This window comes from Oryx dammah, unplaced genomic scaffold (assembly GCF_014754425.2).
Source record: "Oryx dammah isolate SB20612 unplaced genomic scaffold, SCBI_Odam_1.1 HiC_scaffold_19, whole genome shotgun sequence".
Classification (NCBI taxonomy): Eukaryota; Metazoa; Chordata; class Mammalia; order Artiodactyla; family Bovidae; genus Oryx; species Oryx dammah.
The window spans coordinates 23306855-23329431 of record NW_024070203.1 but is presented as its reverse complement, the minus strand read 5'-3'; the positions used below and the strand labels follow the sequence as shown (position 1 = coordinate 23329431).

General features: G+C 46.0%; 1 protein-coding gene across 4 annotated transcripts in view; it reads right to left on the bottom strand.

Moving 5' to 3' along the window:
- ASAP1 (ArfGAP with SH3 domain, ankyrin repeat and PH domain 1) overlaps positions 1–22577 on the bottom strand; it is a 305942-nt gene that overhangs the window by 42519 nt on the left and 240846 nt on the right. For 2 of the 4 annotated variants that reach the window (XM_040261754.1, XM_040261756.1), the window contains exons 11-17: positions 20088–20096; positions 19239–19339; positions 18186–18255; positions 8676–8763; positions 6527–6575; positions 2901–3064; positions 1179–1312 (exon numbers count right to left, since the gene is read on the bottom strand). In XM_040261754.1, coding sequence (XP_040117688.1) covers positions 1179–1312; positions 2901–3064; positions 6527–6575; positions 8676–8763; positions 18186–18255; positions 19239–19339; positions 20088–20096 — 615 coding nt within the window. The remainder of the gene's footprint in view (positions 1–1178; positions 1313–2900; positions 3065–6526; positions 6576–8675; positions 8764–18185; positions 18256–19238; positions 19340–20087; positions 20097–22577) is intronic. The other 2 variants (XM_040261755.1, XM_040261757.1) reach the window with 1 other exon arrangement.

Below are 22577 nucleotides of genomic sequence, written 5' to 3'. Positions count from 1 at the left end.
GGACACAACTGAGCAACTAACACTTTAACTTTTCACGACCCTTCCAAGAAAATGTGTTCTTCAGGACAAATTTGGTCATTTGGTCACTCGGATAACCTGGGGATCGATGCGAAGAAACATCCAGGTGATCAGGTCTCTGGGGTTTACCGTATTTAAGTGTTTAGGATTTGGACTCTTCCTATTTCGAGTTGTCAAACTGGATTTCATTTACCCAAGTCAAGGAGAGGGACTGACAGCACTTTCATATTAAAGGATGTTGCAGGTGTTAGGTCTGAGTATCTTCTCTATAATGCTGAAGTGAATAGGGAGCCGTGTATAATAAGTGCCCTATCTTCTACACCAAGCGGCTCACGCAACACGAGACAGACCACTGCTGCTTAATGACTGCTTAGACTTCAGGTTTTCTGGGCCCCAGGCTCCCTCACGTTCTGCTCAAGAGTCTCTCCTGTCTGAGAAGAAGCCCTGTTTTACTTCAAACCCTCACATCCTTAGTACAAAGATTCTCTCATAGGCACGAGGTTCCAAATAGGCAAGACGGTGCTGATGACCAAATGGCAATATAGGAGACTCTGAATGGGCCATTCCCCCCTATTATTTGGTGAACTGTGGGACCAATTTAACTTGGACCTGATGAGGGTGTCCTTTCCGTACCATAAAGGTAAGCACCGCAACTGCACACAGTTTTTCCCCTGACTACCTGAAGAAGTTACGGGTTAAGGAGTGGTTGGTTTATGACAGTGGAATAGGCCACTCCTAATTCATATGTACTTTTACAAACAGAAAAAAAAAACAGAGAAGAACTCTTTAGCCTTTATTTTTAATAATGTAAGCCACTAGATAAAGTGAACACATGAGTCTGACATCTAACTCCCTTTACTGTTATGACAGTGAATCATGTAAACGCTAATTCTAAAAGAAAAAAAAAAGAAAGAAAAGGCAACTTTGAAACAGGCTATCCCAGAAGAAAAGAGCTGGTTTCTGTCAAGCTAATTATAGAAATGCATGATTCGCCAATTCTTCAGGAAACAGAAACAGTCAGTGTTACATACCTCAAAATTTACATTTTAAATATCTGTGCAAACTCACTGAACTCAGGAATTAGAATTCTTTGTACTCAGCAGAAACCAAAACACCCCAAAGCAATATATTAAATGTATTCATGACAGGTCGCTACTTACCAAGAGTTCAGAAGTTCCTAATTTGTCTAGTTCCAAAGACTGGATGCGAGAAATATGAACCCCCATTTCTCTATGGATGCCGGAACATTCTATACAGGTCAAGATACCCAAGTTGGTGGACAGCCAGGTGGGTTCTGTGGAAAGGATTTTAAGACATGATATCTAATTTTAGTGTGCCAATTACAGAGGAAGCTGCAACAGTAGAATATTTTTAAAATTTATAAGGGAAAGATTCAGATGGAAGGTAGCAGCTATTCTTAAAACTAACAGCTTGTCAGAGAGCAAATCTTCTTTAAGACAAATTTGAAAAATAACTCCTCAATACTGAGCTGAAAACAAAATCCAGTGCCTGGTTTTTCTGAAAATATGAGGCCTATGAAACACCCTGATAAAGGACTTCTCAGTACAGCTCACAAGGGGCTGGGTTCTGCAGCCATTGTTAACCTGCATACTTGGTTAACTCGCCTTGACCTGTTATCCTGGTTATGGCTTCCTTGCAAGCACCTCTTGGTATAAGACAGCTTCTCCTACAACCCCCAAGTGCCCTAGAGCAACGGAACAAATACTTCTGTTACCCAAATCTTCAGGGCTCTCTGTCTGCGGCGAGCTTCTCTTTACTGCTCCTCTGCCATCCTGACACTGTGTGAGGCAGTGTCACACACGTGCACGAAAGTAGAAAGTTTGAGGCCTGCCTCTGAGGGGCTTACGGCCTGTTGTACAGAAGAATCCATTTGCACTAGTAAAACGATTTTAAAAGTCAGCCATAATGCTTAAGAACGGGTTTGCCGGCTGATGTTCTGAGCCCTACCAGATGTGTGACCTCAGGCGAGTCACTGAAAGTTCTCCAGTCCCTCAGTTTTGTCATCTGTGAAATAGGGATAAGATCAGTTATCCTGCCCAGAGACTTCCTGTGAAGACTGAATAAGAAAAGACCAGGAAAACAACTGCCACAATCCTTACTATAATGTAAGCACTGGATACATGTTAGCTAAGGTTAATATGCTTTCCAGGTGGTGCTAGTGTTAAAGAACCCACCTGCCAATGCAGGAGACATAGAGATGTGAATTCAATCCCTGGGTGGGAAGATCCCCTGGAGGAGGGCATGGCAACACACTCCAGTACTCTTGCCTGGAGGACCCCATGGACAAGGAGCCTGGTGGGCTACAGTTCGTAGGGTCGCAGAGTTGGACACGACTGAGCGACTAAGCACGCACACAGGGTCAATAGGGAAACAACACAGATGCCATCTGAGAACAGAAATCTGGAGGAAGGTGACACCCGTGTGATACAGAGGTTGGGGACGTTTTACAGAACAGAAAGGAAGGAAAGAGAGGCACCGTGTGCCAGCCAGTTTTGGGGACACCATTCCATTGCATCCTCGCAGCAGCTGAAGTTCATTATCCTACTTTTCAGACGAGGAAACTGAAGATCAGACTAGCTGGGGACTGGTCTGGAGGAGGTCCAGAGGTGAGGAGCGGGCTGGTGATTCGAACCCAGGGTGACGGACTCCAGGTCCATAATGCTGACCTAACTGGGCCTTCCAGGACAGGGGGTATTTTGGCAGGTGCTGTTTAGGGAGAACAAGGTGGTGGTGGGGGGGTGGGATGCCCCAGATGGAGCGGGCAGCACGGGTGACCGCACTCGGAGGTGGGAACCATTCAGGTTGGGAGTATGTGCTGGGCGTGCAAACGATGGGCTCACTTACACCCCTAGCCAGAATACCTGCCGAGCCGCAGTCACAGCAGACATCATTGCCCGGGAGCCGCTGCACGTCCTCGATGATGGCCTTCGTCAGCTCCTCCAGGCTGCTCTCCCCGGCGCTCTGCTCCCCCCGGAAGGCCATGGTGAGGGCCTCCTCTTTGCTGTTCGTCAGCACGGAGATCCACCTGCCGCCAGAACAGGAGGAAGGAGACGTGAGCGCCTGGCTGGCTGCTGCGTTCTCCTTCCCCTGCAAAAAACTCGTTATCTTCATCAAGAACTCGAGCAGTAACAGGAGGGAAAATGAAAGAAATTAAACCTGGAAAAAAGAGTCAGCGATTGGAGAAGAGCGCGCAAGGTGAGATGAGATGGTGAACATCAGTAACCAGAGGCTTGTGTGACGTGTGCTGTGCTGAGTCATGTCCGGCTCTCTGCGACCCCATGGACTGTAGCCTACCAGGTTCCTCTGTCCATGGGATTTTCAAGGCAAGAGTACTGGAGTGTGTTGCCACTTCCTTCTCCAGGGGATCTTCCCAACCCAGGGATTGAAGACGCATCTCTTGAACCTCCTGTGTTGGCAGGCAGATTCTTCACCACTAATACCACCTGGGAAACCCATGATATCTGTATTTACATGCAGCCACAATAAAGGGAGGAAGAGGACTCAGCATGGGATCAACCCAGGGAAAGGATGAGAAAGAACAGGTGAGAAAGGGACAGGAGGCAGGAAAGGGGGCTTAGCAAAAGGCATTGTTTTTTGGAAGTCCATTATCAGCAGGGGCACTTAAAAATGAAAATGAAGGGATATTTTATTTTCCATGAAAATTCATGCTTGCAAAAAAGGTACATTAACATGGAAACATGCTGATGTTTGTTATATGAAATGAAAAGTACAAGCTATTAAAATATATATACAGCATGACCATAATGTGGACCCAACAAAATAACTTCACTACCAGTCTATGCATAAAACAGCCTAAATACCCAACAACAGAGGTTGATTAGCAGAGCATGAAATAACCACAAAGTGGACTAGTTACTCAAGTACTAAAATTTAAGTTTCCAACTAATTTTTGGATGACATTGGGGAAATCGCACAATATAATGCTTTGTGAAATAAATAGGAAAAAAAAAACCTCAAATAATCTCAGATTTAAATGTATTCATGAATTATATGTTTTGTGGGGAAAAGGCTAGAAAAAAAATTCAGCAAAATGGAATACTGGATGTCTCTTGAGTGATTTTCTGTAGAAAAAAAAAAAGATGGAATGCCTTCACCCTGTACTTTTCAGTAATTGTCCAAATCTATAAGGAGTTGTGTTTCTTTCAGGAACGAGAGGGAAAAAAGCCAAATTAATTTTTTTTGGAAGGAAATGAAAAACATTTCTAAACTACAGTCACTTCTCACCTATTGCACAGACAGCTAATAACCACTCTTGATAAAGAACACAGAGATCCAGAACTGTGTCTTGAAGGATGTGTGCACTTGAAACAAAGTCTGTCTACAAGAGGTTTGGAATGAGTGACAGAGACAGCTGCTGCTGCTAAGTCACTTCAGTCGTGTCCGACTCTGTGCGACCCCATAGACGGCAGCCCACCAGGCTCCCCCGTCCCCAGGATTCTCTGGGCAAGAACACTGGAGTGGGTTGCCATTTCCTTCTCCAATGCATGAAAGTGAAAAGTGAAAGTGAAGTCGCTCAGTCGTGCCCGACTCTTCGAGACCCCATGGACTGCAGCCTACGAGGCTCCTCCATCCATGGGATTCTCCAGGCAAGAGTACTGGAGTGGGGTGCCATTGCAGTGAGAATTAAAAACCAAAGCACCTGGTGCAGGTGAACTGCGAGTCACAACTTTGACTCTAGGTGGTGCTCACCCTCACCATATTCTGAGAAATAGGATTGTGTAGCTCAGCTTTTCCTCTGTGATGCAGAAAACCCAACTGTTCAGATAAAACCAATAGTCTAGGGACAGGGTAGGCAATTACTACCTTGTAAGTTAAAAAATACTTTTTGTATCATGTAGTCTCAAGTTAGAAACTAGAAATTATTCTGTTAAAAACTATGTAAGGATCTGGGTTCCATAGGGTAGGTCACCGTGCATTTTACTAGCAGTCGTGTTGATAATGCCGGAGTTTTCACTTGACTGCAGTCTCTATATTGGTTTCCTTAGGCATTCTGATATTTTGGCTATCTGATATTACCAGTATCTACTATGTGCCAAGTACTTATAATTTTTGAAATATAATCCTCCAAATAAGCCTCTGAGTTAGGGTTTACAATGCTTTAAAGAGACAGAGGCCTAGAGAGATTCAGTGACTTGCCCCAGAGCCCTATAATGGGACTGACGTCAGACTGGGATGAGAAAACAGCTCTGCTGACCCCCTTTTTTCAGAGTTTCTCCTGTTATACCACATTCTCTTTACTTGAGAATTCATGACAAATTAACTAAATAAAAAAGTTTGTCATGATGATCCAAAAATATACATTTAAAGGACAATTCATATTTTGGAAGAACAATGCAAATATGGTAGAATAGCTACATTTCAAAAGGGTTGAGAATCAAAGCAACTATTTCTGAAAATTCTTTAAAAACCTTTAAAATTGTTTTAAAGTAATTGGCACATAAAAAAGTATTAAGAAATAAAATAGTGCATAGTTGTGTTTTAATACTTTAAAAGCCACTTTGAGTTTACAGGAGTGAAAAAAAAATCGGCACTGTATGGGAGGCTTTAGGAAATGGCAAGCCACTCCGGTATTCTTGCCTGGGAAATCCCATGGACAGAGGAGCCTGGTGGGCTACAGTTCATGGGGTCGCAATGAGTCGGACACAACATGGCGACCAAACCACCACCACCACCACCACACATTTCATCTCAAGTCTCAAAATTCTGCAAGCGAGGCCTGTAACCCTCTCACGGACAAGAAAGCAGTGGGATTACCTTACCAAGATCCAAAAGCCACTAACAGGCAGACTGTGGACTAGAAACCAAGTCTGCCTGACATCAAACATTCAGCTGCTCTTCAGCTATACCTATCTCCTTCCTTGGTGGGCCGAGAAAGGATTTCTCTGTTAATTCACTGGATGCTTTCACATGAGACAACAGCTCAATGAGGCAGTGGAACTTCCTCCGTGTGACTTGGAGAAAAATGAACATCTCTCCTTGAAGGATGCCAGAATCTCCTCCATCAAAATCAAGTCTCCCATCACCACCACCGGTACCCAGAGAGAATCCCAAAGGGAGCCACTCTCCCAAACGTGAATTACTCCAGCGCTGAGTAAAGCCCTCCCAAGTGCAGATGGTGGGATTAGAAATGAAGAAGGTGCAGTCCTTGTCCTCAGAAGCTCCAGGTCTCCAGAGGGCTCAGACTGAGCCAGGGGACCCAGAGGGGTGTGAAGAGGCCTGCGGGGAGGGAGCAAAACCCCTCGGGCAGCGAGGCTTGAGCAGAACCTTGAAGGGGGCACCTGAGTTGACTGAGCTCCCCAGACTAAAGAAGAGATCCAAGGGAAAGTCCCAGGTGGACAGCTAAGCAGGGGAAACCCACCAGGACTGGTTCTTAGTAATAAAAAGAACACTTTTAAGTATACTATACAGAAGAGAGAGGCGCTTTTTTCAGTTTAAGGCCTTATGCTGTGATTTCAAAACTACTTACGCTACGTAATCCTGCTCATCTTCAGCCTGAAAGTGATACGTCCTGTTATCTGAAATACAAAAAAAGAGAGAGAGAGAGAGAAAGCAAAATCTTAGAAAGCAGAATGCTTCAGGTATTGTTTTAATACAGATTTTAAAAGCTCCTGAGAACACATAGAAAGTAGGATTCTGATATTATTTTTGCACCCTTTTGTTTTGGCAGTTACACGATTCACTTTGTCAATAGTGCTTTTCCGAAGAGAAACAGGAATACAAGAAGATAACTGCAAACATGCTAGTGCCTAAGCATTTCTTTTGAAAAACAAGTGGGAAGGGGGAGGGGTCCCACCTGGTCAAGCAGATCATTTTTTTTTTGGACCCCCGGCATGTGGGATCTTAGTTTCCCTACCTGGGATCAAACCCGCGTCCCCTGCATTGGAAGTGTGGAGTCTTAACCACTGGACTTGTGGGGAAGTCCCTCAAGTAGATCTTAGAAATCAGAGAGGGCTAGGTGCCATAGTATTAATATTTCACTTTCCTTTTCCAATTTGCCTTTCACTGGTTTTTCTTTTTAAAGAATTTCTTTTCGTAAGAATTCATAACTCACAGGGCAGCCCTGATGATCAGACAAGTCCTGCCCGAGGTTGCTCTCTGGTTAAATCAGACTTCAGGAAGGGAGGGTTCAAGCCCTGCTGGAGGGTGATCCTCCAAGGTGTGACCCACATAAGGAGGGGGTAGCTGGACCTGGGCAGTGTGGGCAGGTGTGCATGAAGGAAACTCTTCCTTAGAATGTGGGATTTACTGGGATGCTTCCATACACTGAGGTCCAACTACCACTGTCTTACCCGCTTCACTTTCTAGGCAGTCACTCACTCTGTGACTGCTCCGCCAGGCACCCCCTGCCCCCTGCGAGAGAGGTCATGCGTGTGCCCAAGGACACAACACAGATACTGGAGCCCAAGCGCCCTGGCTGAATCCCGGCTTTACTGCTGAGACTTTATGTTAAGTCGCTGGACCTTCCTGAGTCTCAGTTTTTCCTTCTGTGAAATAGGAAAATGAGAAGGCTTTGAGAGGATTACCCATCATGGACATGAAGCACCCAGCACACACTGTGGTTGGAGTAACTAAGTCGTGCCTGACTCTTTGCAACCCCGTGGACTGCAGCATGCCAGGCTTCCCTGTCCTTCACTATTTCCGGGAGTTTAGGCAAACTCATGTCCATTGAGTCGGTGATGTCATCCAACCATGGCATCCTCTGTCGCCCCCTTCTCCTGCCCTCGGTCTTTCCCAGCATCAGGGTCTTTTCCAATGAGTTGGCTCTTTGCATCAGGTGGCCAAAGTACTCAAGTGCCAGTGGCACCCATGAAAGCACAGGGAGCCAGCCTAGAGGAAAACAATCTCCTTTCACTCCAAAGACTATGAGGACACAGGCTATCAGCTGAGGGGGCGGATGGGCCAAAAGCATGCCCGACCCATGGAGGACAGAGCGCAGTGTCATTGATTTAGGACGTCAGAAGGCAGTTCTTGGCAGCAGGGAAATGACTTCTCCTTTCAGAGCTTGATTCTGCAGGGGTAAAACTTTGGAGCTGGGCAGAGATAGCGGCACGCCTCACTATCAAGTCCATGTCCATGCTTCTGTTTTCTTTGTTTTTAATTTAAATTTTATTTTTCGACCACATCGCATAGCATGTGGGATCTCAGTTCCCTGACTAGGGAATGAACCTGCACTCCATGATTTGGAAGTGCAGAGTCTTACCCACTGGACCACCAGGGAAGTCCCCTGTCTGCACTTCTTAACCATAGGTATACATCAGAGTCATCCAGCGACTTCTTAAAAGATACCTATGTCTGGGCATCACATCAAAGACCGATTCAGCAGACATAGGAGAGCAATGGGAACGTGCTCAGGGAAATCCCTCCCAGGGGATAAAGCTCATGGTCAAGAACTGGCCTGGTTTACTGTACAAATCTAGATTCTCCTCCACTGCAGGTCGCTTATGCCTTCCTACCACAGGTGAGTTCGTGTAGAGAGACCCAGCCTCTTCCTAGAGCAGTGTGTGCGGCATACACCTCCTCTCAAGGAGCCCTGCTTGGGAAACACGTGGCTTCCGACCCAAAGAATGGGCAGGTGGCAGGACCACAGTAACCGACCCGGGACAAAAAGGACTCACGTGATATCAGGTCAAAAGACTTCTTGTCCTCGGCATTCGGCTTCACCTGGCAGGTGAGAAGGTTCAGCTTGGCTGGTTGCCTGTTGGACTGGACACGAGAGAAAACAGAGAAGTTAAATGTAACTGCCACCCGCTGGCCCAGTGCCCTGTGGGTTCATCATACATTCGATAAGGTCTAATTCACCCTACTGGAATACTTAATCTCATTAAACAAGAAGGAAAAAAAAGTTAGGCGGCCTACTCAATGTCTTTTAACTGTGCCTAAGTGTCCCAGTGGTTAATGAGGATGGAACCAAGACAATTCATCTCACTTTCAATGACCAGTGGATATAACCCACGGAACTGTGACTTTCTGGAATCTACACGTACACAAGCGCAAAAGAGTTGACACTTTAATCACTTACTGTGAAACACAGCTGAGTGTAGTTTCTTTATCCACGCAAAATGACCCCAGTAACCAGTCACTGCAAATCCCATGTCCCAGGTAGCCACAAATTTTAGTTGCCACACAAAATTCATGTTACTTCTCCTCAAAAGTATAAGAACAGTTACCACCCGTGAGACATTGCTTAACCAACCCCAGAATCTGGAGAGGGGAAAATATAACGAAGATTTCCTATCACTTCCCAGCCAGTCTCTTGGTCACGCATGTATTAATAATTCACACAGACTCTGTAGCGTCTAGACAGTCATGCTAATGTAGGCTTTGCCTTAAAAGAGTCTCGCCACACGGTCACTCTGCTCAGAGCGCCTTCTGGCCCTCCTGTCCACGTCTGTCCACGGTCACACTCTGGTCAATGATGAATGCCAGTTTCTGGAAGGAGCTGATAAGGGGTGAAGGGCCTGAGTGCCCAGGCCTGGGTGTGCTTCAGTAGAAGCCTGCAAAAGTCAGGCCTGCAAGCCCACCCCAGCTGAAGGGCATCATGCTGACAACCTCCATGCCAGGAGCATGACCACCCAAGCAACTTGAGTCTTTAGGGAAAACAGAGGGGGAGGAAGTAGAAAGGGGGCCCTCGGTGGCGTATTACGATCAAGAATACTCCAAAAAAAAAAAAAAGAATACTTCAGACGCACACTGTGCCTCTCATTCTCAATAATGGCTACCAGACACTTAATTTCCATTTCAACAACTTCTGAGATCTTCCTCTGTGGTTTCAAGGATATCAGACACAAAAAGGATATTAGATACCCTATGTCCTGAGTTATCTGTTCCAAAGCAAGCTCTCTATGGGCAGGAAGTGAGAAGACAATCCAGGGATTTCATGTTCTTTGCACGCACATGTGACTTAGGCATAGAAACCAGAAGTCAAGTCCTGTACAGGATGGTTTTGCCTAAGAAGAAACAGTGTCCTGTACTACAGACTGACTGCCAAACCCAAAATAGGGAGGCAAGGAGGTTGTGGGTCTGCAATTTTTTCTTAGAACAAACCTGGGGTTTGGGTTGCTATAGGCCTCAAGTCTCCAAAACCGGCGGCTACAACCACAAAATGTGGCTGGGTCCACTGTAAAAGGAATTGCTAGTCCTCATCCTTTTGTGTGTTGATGATAAGACCGCTGGATTTCCCGTATGAATGACAAAGACATCTGACAGGCTGAAAAGGTAGTGAGCCCAGTTAATGGTGAGACTGCAGACTACCACGTTCCAACGTGGCATCCACATTCTGAAAAAGGATACAGAAAAGCTTAGGGAAGATCAAGGGATGATTAAAGGAGTGGAAAACGGGGACTTTGAGGTGGGTTTAAAGGCATCATTTAGTTGGAGCAAAGAGGCTGGGGCATGACTTAACCATCTGCCGGGATGTGAAGGGTTGTCACTGGGGAAGGCTGGGCAGCTGTTTTCCATTTGTACAGTCGGAGGAGAAAGGCCCTCCAATGGTAGGAAGTCTGAGCCAGACACAAGGAAGAACTTCCCAGGTTTACACTGATCATGCTTAATAAGGGGTTGCAAGTTTCTTAACCTAAGTAGAGAAAGCTCTTCAAAGACCTTAAGAATTTTTCAGACACCATTCATTTTTGAATGTGGCAGAGGTTTAACTGGGTTTCTTTTTCCTTCCCAAATCTTCGTGATTCTACTGTTTATGAACCACCTCACCAGCAGACACAACGACGCAACACAGACAAAATTTTTAAAAAGGAAAACATACTCAGTTAAGTGTCTACTGATTCTGGAAAATTAAACAGCACCATTCTTTCATTCAAAGCATGGGCTACCTCGAAGTATGTTATCTGGAAGCTTCTGAGGACGAGGGCTTTGTGCAGTTTACATCACTCCATGACCGACCCACAACTTGAAAGACAAGATGACACGTGATCCTCATTCCCGTGGAAGCCTGTCCAGTCTGCTGAACTGACAGCTGCCATGTCGCCATGAACTTCACCTGGCAGACAGGTCATGCCTGCACAGTGTTCTTCCTCTAAATGCTAGTGGGACAAATGGCCTACCACCCCAAAGGCAAATCTGGAGAGCAGAGAACACGGTTTTTTGGATGCGACCAGTCATAAGCCCAGGAACACCAGGAAGTGGAGTGAGACGCTGAACCAGAGTCTACGGACCAAGGGACCAGAAGGCTTGGAATCACGACAGTCATCACTGGAACTCCAGGTTCGTGTAACTTCCTCAAATTTCAAAGTCCTTTCTAGACCTTTAGCACTAATGTACAGCTTGGAAGGAAAGCTATGACCAACCTAGAGAGCATATTAAAAAGCAGAGACATTACTTTGCCAACAAAGGTCTGTCTAGTCAAGGCTATGGTTTTTCCAGTGGTCACGTGTGGATGTGAGAGTTGGACTGTGAAGAAGGCTGAGCGCCGAAGAATTGATGCTTTTGAACTGTGGTGTTGGAGAAGACTCTTGAGAGTCCCTTGGACTGCAAGGAGATCCAACCAGTCCATCCTAAAGGAGATCAGTCCTGGGTGTTCTTTGGAAGGACTGATGCTAAAGCTGAAACTCTAGTACTTTGGCCACCTCATGCGAAGAGTTGACTCATTGGAAAAGACTTTGATGGTGGGAGGGATTGGGGGCAGGAGGAGAAGGGGACGACAGAGGATGAGATGGCTGGATGGCATCACTGACTCGATGGACGCAACTCTGAGTGAACTCCGGGAGTTGGTGATGGGCAGGGAGGCCTGGTGTGCTGCAGTTCATGGGGTCGCAGAGTCGGAAACGACTGAGTGACTGAACTGAACTGAACTGACAGCTATACTGATTAGGGAAGGTATAATCTCTCCTGCCAGTTCAGCAGACTAAAATCACAGACTAAATGACCTGCCCTGGGCTACATCGTTGATGAACAGTTTAGGAAATGCTTTCATACTGTTTATGTTCAGTTCAGTCGCTCAGTCGTGTCCAACTCTTTGCGACCCCATGAACTGTAGCACGCCAGGCCTCCCTGTCCATCACCAACTCCTGGAGTTCACTCAAACTCACATCCATCATGTTACAGGAAAGCAAAAAAAAAAAGAAAAAAAAATGGAAAGGAGACAAAGGAAATTTTTATTTATTGAGTCCTTACCGTTGATGATTCCTACCGTGCTCGGAATAAAAGCCCCAATCTCAGCCAGGACCCCCATGGACCACCTTCAGGCTCCTTCTGATTTCGGCTCCTGCCACTTGGCCTGCGGCTCCCCCTGCTGGCGGCGAGCGGCACTGGCCTCCCCCCTACACCTCTGGGCTCGCTCCCTTCAGCCCCTTCAGCCCCTTCAGCCAGCAAGTCCAGCAAGTCCCCGGAGGGAGGGGTGGTCCTGTCCTGACCTCCCTCCCTGGATTCCCCACTCCTTCACACTCCATTGTACTGCCTTCCAGGCTCTTCTCACTTCCCTTTACCGCTTGTCTTTCTTCCCACAAAGAACGAACATCTTTCTGATTTGTTCACTAAAATATGTCTGGCCTGCAGCAAGCACTCAATAAATATTTACCAAATGAATGAACACATTTCTCAGCCTTACGCATACTTATCTCATGTACCGACCTGCGAGGGGACTATTTTTAATTTCTTGTACTAACTAAGATGAAGAAACAGGCACAGAGAGCTTAACTGGCGTCCCTAAAATCTCCCGGTAAACAAGCAGCACAGAGTCTGGCGTTCATCCCTTCCGCTTCCACAGGAAGGAGAGCCACGGAACCAGCCACGTGACCCCAATCCTGCCCAGGGGGCAGCCCAAAGCCGCAACCCACGAGAACACCTCCTCTGAGAAGAGTAAGGGCTAGAAATAAACAGAGCAATGGTGCCAAATATGAACTTCTATTCTGGTATCTTCTCAGGTCATTTAGCTTCTATAATTGATGCAAAGAGAAATTTTAGAAGCCTATTTGAAACACCTCTTTACTTAATGCGTTTGACAAAATACTGCAGAAGCCTCCCAAGTCCATCTAAGCACATACGAAGGGCAGGTGGTCTGTGCCACCCAGAAGATACAGGAAACAGGCCCGACCAAGGACCGAGGACACGCCCGGTGCCCGGAGCTTGAGCTCAGGAGGGCATCGGGACTTCCGCAAGGCTCCAAGGGTGGCCTCGTCCCTGGGCTGGGCGAGGACCGAGGCGAGGAGGCGCCGGTGCAGGGAGTGAGAGGGACAAGGCAAAAGGTGATGAAGAAGTTAACACGGAGGGCACTGCGGCTGGCGCAGAGGACTCGCGCCCCTTCCTGGGAGTGCGGCAGTTACACCGATTGGACCCCCTCCCAGAACCGACCAGCCCACCGACATCCAGGGAGATGGGTGGGGGAGGAGTCGAGAGAGTAAGACTGGTGAGCGATGACAGGGCCTGAATCAAAGCGATGGTTGTGGCGCTGACCGCTGGGGACTCAAGATACTGCTGAAAAGAGGCGTTTCAATTATTCCCAAAGATACTTCTATGTAGCAGGTGGCTCTCCCAAGCTCCGCAATTGAGGGGGGGGGGGGGGTCTGCACCCTTGTAGGCTCTGCTGAACAGCAAGTTTAAAAAGCTGCAAGTGCCCCCACCCCAACATTGTTATGATGTCTTTCAAAAATGAAGACTCTTCCAGCTCTGTTCCCTGAAAATCTTTGAGCCTTGTCCTTTTACAGGTTTTACTGTTCCTTAAAAGAACGCATATTTCTGGAAGAAACACTAGGAGCCAGAGATAGTGCAAAGCAGAAACTGAACATTACTTGTTAATCCTACTTACACCCAGGGACACTCATGGCTAATACCTGATTTTAACAAGATATGCGTGTGTGTGAAATGTCCGTTTTTAGAAAAACATGGGTGGGTTCCATCTGTATATATTGTTTTGCAAACTGCTTTTTCCAGTTAACATTATGCACGTAAGTGTTCACTTTTGCATGTGTGTGCACACACGCGCATGCACACACACACACACACACACGGCAAAGCTACTCGCAGGATTCTGAACATGTTTCCACTCGGTAAGCTCTTGACACGTTCCCTGCACAGAAGGGATGAAGACATCACCCCTCTGACAAAAAGGCTCTGCCACCCTAAACAGAAGATGCCCTTCAGCTAGGAAAGTCATCACAAATGTGTGTAAAAACAGAATGACTCGATTCTGATGAATCTTTCTGCGTTTCCTGAAAGAAAACAAACACCACACGTGTCCACCACAGCTGGGCGTCAGTGTTTTCGCTGGAAGTGTGAAGTCGTTAGCGCAGGCGTGTTTCTGTTAGCAGACAACAGCTCCTACTGGAATTAGTATCCAGAAATGAAATTATTTACCCCCATCATTCAGCTGGATTGCTCGCTGCACAAACAAGTGAACATTATTAATTACTTGAAAAATAAGGCTGACCCAGCCAGGCTCAGGCTGCTGGGTAGAAAGAGGTAAAAATAAAATAATAAAGCTCTCTTCATTTCCTAGGCGAATGCTTGCTAACACAGCTGTTTAGATCCTTACACTCATTTCAATTTTTTGTTCAATATTTATTTAGACACCTACCATGCCTTAGAGGGACACATATGTTTGGTACACCATCAACAACCACAGAACTCCTGGATTCGAAGTTAGGCATGCACTGAACACCTAGCACTGAAGAGAGATCTTATCTCCAAAATTTAGTACATTAAAACTTCTCGCTTTTGCAAAGTATTTCGGTTTCTTTGGGGGCAAGGTAGCGGTTTTCATTTATTGAGCACCTAAACCTTATCTCCGGCATTTGCAGGTGGATTCTTTACCGCTAAATCACTTGGGAAGCTAGAAGGGAATAAGATATCTTAATAAGCAAATTATACAAATTTGACATCAGAGAAAACGGAGGCTCCAAAGGCTTGAGTAACTTATCCAAGGTCCTACAGCTTGTTTCAGGAGCTGGAGCCCAGGTCTAATCAACTCCAGGATTTGTCCTTTTATAATTCACAGCGCTGCATCTAATCTCGTGGCAGAGGGGAAAATAGTCTCTTCTTGCAGTGACAACTTGGACAAAGATGTGGAACTGGGCAGAGTTCAGGTTAGCCTCAACAGAGGCCAATCACAGAAACCAGGTTATTGAACACAGTGCAAGACGGGGAGCAGCCCGCTGTGAGCGGGCTTTCAGAGCATCTGTTAAAGTCCTGAAGCTGAGTGTTATCCTCCAGGCTCTGGACAAGATGAAGAACAAGATTCCCTGGGAAATGTCTGTGGGTCTAAAGAGCCCAAGGATAGGGAGAGAGAATCAAAGTCTTGCTCTAGTGTGATGCCTGGAGGTGCCAGAAGTGTTGTCCACTTCTAACAGGAAGAAATGAAATTCCTATGAGAGGTCAGGTGCTCCAGATGAGCTTCATCAAGTCCCTCCAGGAAGAAACAGCAGTACAAAGGAATTCCAATAAGTGAGGTTAAATATGAGATATTAACACATGAGGGAAGAAGGTGATAGTAACAGCAGTAACAACAGCTGACATTTATTGAGTGCTACTTCCAACTTGCATTGTGTTCCAATTACTTGTAATCAATGAACTCATTTAACCTTTACATGTACCTATGAATTGGGCACTACTATGAGGGATTTACTGAGAAGGCAATGGCACCCCACTCCAGTACTCTTGCCTGGAAAATCCCATGGATGGAGGAGCCTGGTTGGCTGCAGTCCATGGGGTTGCTAAGAGTTGGACACGACTGAGCGACTTCACTTTCATTTTTCACTTTCCTGCATTGGAGAAGGCAATGGTAACCCACTCCAGTGTTCTTGCCTGGCGAATCCCAGGGATGGGGGAGCCTGATGGGCTGCCCGTCTGTGGGGTCACAGAGTCAGACACGAGTGAAGCGACTTAGCAGTAGCATGAGGAATTCAGTGTTATTTTGACTCAAATCATGGCAGTCTGGGCCCACGGTGATGGGTGACGTCATCCCAATCTGATTTTTTTTTTAACTGTTTTTTTTTTTGTTGTTATATCACGTGGCATGTGGGATGTTAGTTCCCTGACCAGGGATCAAACCCATGCCCCTTGCATTGGAAGCTCAGAGCCTTAACCACCAGCAAAGATGAGTAATCATTTAAGTTTACCAGACACTTGGCTTCCCTGGTGATCCAGATGGTAAAAACAAATCTGCCTGAAATGTGGGAGATGTGGGTTCAATCCCAGGATTGGGAAGATCCCTGGAGAAGGGAATGGCAACCCATTCCAGTATTCCTGCCTGGAGAATCCCATGGACATAGCCTGGCAGGCTACAGTCCATTGAATCGTGAAGAGCTGGACACGACTGAGGGATACTTACCGTGGTCCAGGCTCTGTAAAGCTTTAAATGAATCATCTAACTCTCATGACACTGAGAGGCAGGAACTGTTACTATCCCAGTTGACAAGTGAGCAGTAAAGCATCTTAACAAAAGCTGGCATCAGAGGAAAGGACCGTTATGTAGTAGAAAGAGCACAGGCACTGGGAACTCAGAGGCAAGCAGGACACTAGCTTCTTACACCTTTGAAATTAATTTCTCAGGATCGTGACGGTCAAGCGGGACTTCACATAGAATCCTTATACTTTCTTTCTTGGAGCGCTTGTTCTATTGTATTATATATTGATGCTGCAATGCTTCTGCTAAAACACTAAAGGAAAAGCAAACAACACAAAGATACAGAAATCTATTTATAATGGTCTAGTGGCTTAACATAAACACTTTTATCCTTAAGCTTTACACTAATGTTTGCCACAGATTTGTCAGAATTGGCTTTTTAAATGAAAACATCTCATGCTGCACTGAACAGATGCTAGACTCGATCAATATTACTGTGACAGCAGATTCAGAGGGTCTCACTGGATTTGATTCCCCAAGTGCTGCATTACTTTGAATAGTAAACTAAAAAAAAAAAAAAAAAGTCTTTTAACAGGTATGTGTGAAGCAGTGAAATTGTAGAAGAAATCTCTAGGGATGTGTGCAGGTAAACAGAAAATGGATTTCTTCCAAAACAGTCAGCTAGAGAGACGAATGGTCCTTGGAGCAGAACGCAAATGTGTGGTCAAGCCAACAGTCCATGGCTCACCGATCTAAACACATACTTGACCCTCTCCCAAGTCAACCTGGTAAGAAGAACCTGCCAAAGTGACTGGGCCCTTCCAGCATGAGGAATTCCCCTATCTTAATTAAGGGGTCCCAAACAAAGACCCTGTATTTCCTGACCGAAAAAAGCTCTTTTATCCACTTTTCAAAAGATCACTGAATTCCGCACGTTTCCTCAGGAAACTGCTGGCCCTGATTTTCAACCTGTTTCTAAGGAATCAGAGGTGTTTGCAAAGTCTGGAGAAGCGAGCTAAAACTGGCCACAGAGATCTTTCTATGGGGGCAGGTTATGTGATTACAAAGCGATGTAACTGGCAGTAAAGTGTGGCTTGAAGCCATTGAAAAGTAGGGACCAAGTTAACAGAAACCAGTTGGAGGTGGCCAGAGGTTAGGTGGAGAGGACCCACTTGCCCTGGTCTGCTCTGGGGGCAGCTGAGGTGGACTCACAATTTCCAGTGTTTGTAGCAGGGCAGGCTGCCTGTCAGTAGATTTCAGCACCTACAGGGACGTCCGAGGAGGAGGAAGCACAAATAGCAACTGTTGTTTGGTACTAGTTGGTAACACAAATACCAACGGTTATTAACTGTGGCCCCCACATAGCATGGTGCCTCATTCAATCATCACCAGCACCTCTGGCAGTTAAATGCTTTTCCTCCAGGCAAATGGTGAACCTGGGATTCAGAAAACTTCAGGTTTTCCACATATGCGTGAAGTTACACAGATTTCTAAAGAAAGAGACAGCTGTTGAGATAATTTGGGTAGCATCTAGATATGTTAAAACTTCAGAACAGCCAATAATATTTTCCCAGAGAGGAGATGAAAAAAGTAAAGGAACGCCTGATTCGGTTTCGAGGGAGCAGAAGGCAAAGTTCTGGTGAAGCAGGAGAACCAGGCAGGACGAAGAGGGGACAGACTTCTTTTGTGAAGGAATCTCCTAAACCCTCTGAATCCCACACGTTAAACACACGGGGGGAGATTTTCAGGCTGGTTACATCATGCACTTGCTTTCTGGGCCACGTGGCCAGAGGCATCATGGACACAAGGGTGGTGAACGAGCGGATACACTTACTGTGGCGTGGGAGATGGTCAGGATCCCGTTCTTGACGGAGCACTTCCTTCTCTGCCACACTTTCCGGATCCTAAGGATGGAGCCAAACACAACTTGATACAGTACCTGCTTCACACAGCTGCACGGTGTCATGCTTGACCACCATCACAAAAACCCCCAAGCAGACCCCACACAAGCCAGGGTCTGGGCTGCTGTTTATTACCCCAGGGGGAGGGGAATGCAGACTAGTAGGTACACAAGGAGGCACCAAAGCACTGGGCTTCTTCCCCCTCTGGCCGCACTTCACGGCACGTGGAACTTCCCTCAGCAGGGACTGAACCTGTGTCCCCTGCAGGGGAAGCAGAGTCCTAACCACTGGGCCGCCAGGGAAGCCCACAGCCCTGTGGCTGACAGTGAAAACGGGAAACAACAACAGAAATCTGATAGCAGGAGAATAAGTAAATGATTTCTGTTACATTCGTACTACGGAGTATCATGCAGGCGTTTACAAAGAATAACACAGCTACAATATGGGCTGACCTACGTAGACCTTTGAAGCATACTGTTGGTTGAAAAAGCAAGCTGTTTTAAGATACTTTGGGTATCATCTAGAAAAGTTAAAATTTCAGACCTATGAAACAGCATTCTACATTTTCTATACATATATGTTTAAATGCATTTCCTTCTTTATTGTCTGCCTCCCTGGTGAGCATGTAAGCTCTACAACGATAAGGACTGTCTTTGACTCAGAGTTATATCCCCAGTGTCTACAACAGTGTGTGGCACGTAGGGTTCCAAGAAGGTATCTGCTGGACGCATGGGGACAGTCCCTGCCTTCCTCAAACCACACATTACAAGTCACAGGTGCCATCTGTGGACACAGGCCAGTTACCACTGCTTCTAAAGACAGCAGGTTAACTCTCAGCCTTGCCTGAGGGAGGCATCGTTCGAAGCTGGTGCACACGAGACTGTAAGTGCGTCTCCCTGCCTGAGAGGCTGGGGCAGGTCCCTAGGCTACTAGCCCCTGGAAGGATGCTGAGCACACAGGGGACCCTGGGCTGGCTGTAGACGTACCCGTCACTCTTCTTCAGCAGGTAGCCCTTCTTCTCGCTGCCATACTCCTTGTTGCCCTGCAGTTGGTGCATGCTGTAGCCTCCTTGCCGGCTCTGGGAATCCTAGAAAGGAGACGAAGTGGATTAGACTCACGCCGAGACAATTCTCCACTCCTTGACTCTAGTCTGCCATGGAGCCTTGGCCTGTTGGTCTGGAGCTAAGAGAATTGTGGACTTTTGAGAGCTGCCGGGTCCTTGATCATATACTAGCGGAGGAAACTGGGCAGGTAAGCAATTGCCAGACAAGCCTGAGCTGAGGGCTGGGGTCCGGGTCTCCTATTTCTAGTCTGGAAGCCAGCTCTTCTTCAGAGACACTGCAGCGGCAAGCTATTCTAGGACTAGACTATTCTAGTCTACGCTGGCAGCAGAGGCGAGTGCAGAGAGGGCTAGGGGAAGCGAGGTGGGCACCCAGCGAAGCTCATGCACCCCAAGAGTTCCTCCTCCGGGCACGCCACCTCTCCCTCACCTTTTCTGCTAAAATACCCCCAACAAAAAGTACCTCTTCTCAGTGAGGGATGAAGAACTGCAATAAATCTCTTGTTTTGCAACTAATGAGTACTCTGTAAAAATACACCTATACCCATGCTTTGCATTTAAAAAGATGACTCGGTGGCAAGGAAAAGTGTATGACATGGTGACAGGACAACACAGATTCAGACAAGCTCGATGTAACATCCACGAATGCTTTCCCCTTGTTTTTAAAGACTGCACTGTGGAAATTTAAGAAAAGAACTGATGACGCTGAACTGTAGAACGAGAACACGGGGCGTTAGACACAGACAATACGGTCTGACAAAACGCATTGACTTACTCTCCTAGACTTCGATCAGGAAGGGCAAAAGCAAGAGGGAAAAAAAGGCAGAACATTTGAAAATACAGTTAATTTCATTGATAGTCTTATTGTTTATAGGCTAAGCACTTTTTACAACACACAGAGAAAACATCACTGTAAGGATAATTAACATCAGGTATCTCTCTCTCACTCACACTTCAGAGTCATGATAAACTTTGGGTGATAGGATAAGAAAACATCTTTATCAAGTTTCATTTCAGATCATTTGAGAACAGAGGGAAAGGAAAGCTGAGTGGAAGAGGAAGTACACGCTTCACCAAGATTAAAGGGCTGACAAACCTCACCATGTTTATGTGTAAAAAAAACCCAGTTCTTTACTTACAAAGTCTAAAGAAAACAACAAATGGTAGGAAGACCCTTTGTTTTCCTACAATTTATGTGAAGTGAAGAGAATTTAATAAAAATAAAAGTAAATAGCTCAGAAGCAAGCCCTGAAGCATGATGGTGAAGAGGCAGGAGGCTGAGGCACATTTACTGACAATCGCCCACGGCCTGCCTCCCAGGCCAGGACAGCCTCTCCCTGGCCTTCAAGATCCCCTGGACCAACAGTGTGTGCTGGGTGAGTGCTCGGTGAATGTCAGTAACAGCTGCAGGGAAATCCGTAGGGCTACTGCACACACCATGAGCTCACTGTTCAAAAGCACCTGGATGCTCCCTAAAAACCAGGTGCCGCAAACGTGCTGAGGACGCTGGCTGGGACACAGCCTGTCCCAGAATTGGACGCTCACCCTTGGCCCCCGCTGTCCTGCTCGCTAGTGTGGGTAACTGAGAGCTGACTGCACGCTGTACCAGGCTCGGTGACTCAGACTAAAAAGGTTACAAACTCTGCTTGGTTTTTTGTTTATTTTATTTATTTATTGGACATGCAGCTTGTGGAGTTTAGTTCCCCAACCAGGGATTGAACCTATGCCCCCTCCATTGGGAGCTCAGTCTTAACCACTGGGCCACCAGGGAAGTCCCTGCTTGTTTTCTTAATCTGAGTCATTTTTTTAACTGGCCACGTTCCCTCCAGCTGAAATATATCATTGGACAATTTTAATCATCCGAGGAAGGGGGGAGCTTAGGAATGCTGAAAAATTCCCCTCCAGGTTTACTTTTAACCAGAGTCTACAGCCTTGGACTCAGGAGCTGTGGCTGAGGGACTGAACCTCATACCAAACAGGCAAGAGTCTGCCTCCTCCAGTGCCTCCAGGGACACCCCAATACAATGGTGGGGACACCTGGGACTTTTCTCAAGGAGGCAGCAGTGTATCCACAATATTAGTCAAGAAATACGAGGACAGAAAATCAGATCAGGTGGTAGAGACTTGAGCCATGAGACAAAAATAACAGGCTAGGATAAATGAAACCCACAGAGTTCCTGCCTGAACCCAGTGAAATCCCAGGGAAATCACTTAACTACAGAAAATTACTTAACAGGTATCTTTGCCACATCTATACCTCCCCACAACATTAAAAACAAACTCTAAAATCTCCTTGATATAGATTCTTATTAAAAGAATAACTATCTTCCTTGATATAGATTCTTATTAAAAGAATAACTATCTTCCTTGGACCCCTTTTCAATGAACTTCTCTTTATCTGCTCACATAATTCCTAGTCTGTCTAAATGCTTTAAAACTATTCATCTTTCACCTTAACTGGCCTGCTAACATTTAAGACAAAGGTCCAAGTTTAAAAAAGTAAAAGTACTTATCTTTTAAAAAATAAGGATTCAGATGGTGACAATTGATGAAAACTATTATATTCTGTAAACTTACTACTAAGACATTCCTTACATATATATTTACTAGTTTAAATTAACTTTAAATTCTGAATAACAAACAGACTGGGATTCCTTGCTTGCCTGGAAAATCCCATGGGCCGAAGAACCTGGTAGGCTACAGTCCATGGGGTCGCAAAGAGTCGGACACGACTAAGCGACTTCACTTTCACTTTGCTTTATATCAGACAAACATGGTTTTAAAGGTGAATAAAGTGGCTGAAGCCTAGGCTTTGACCCCAGAAGTCTGTTTCATTAAACCAAGCAGGAAGGAAGTGATGAGTCAGAAGTAGCATCAACAATCCTAAACTAACTACTACTGAGTTTTATGACCTAAGAAAGTCACACAAATGATTATGATGTTGAGAAATGATGGTTTAGCATGGCACTCCAGATAAACAAAAAGAGGATTCTATTTTTCGAGAAAGTAAATCTTGGAGAATTGTTAACACTTAATAACGAAACAATCTGGAAAAAGGAAAAGCCACCCACTCCAGTATTCTGGCCTGAAGAATTCATGGACACAGGAGCCTGGCAGGCTGCAGTTCATGGGGGCGCAAAGAATCGGACACAACTGAGTGACTCTCACACACACAATAACTCAACAAAGAACAACTAAAGGGATGAAATAGATTGTCAATCCTCTAACAGTAGAACAGGAACCAGTATGTACCGAGGAAAGGTAG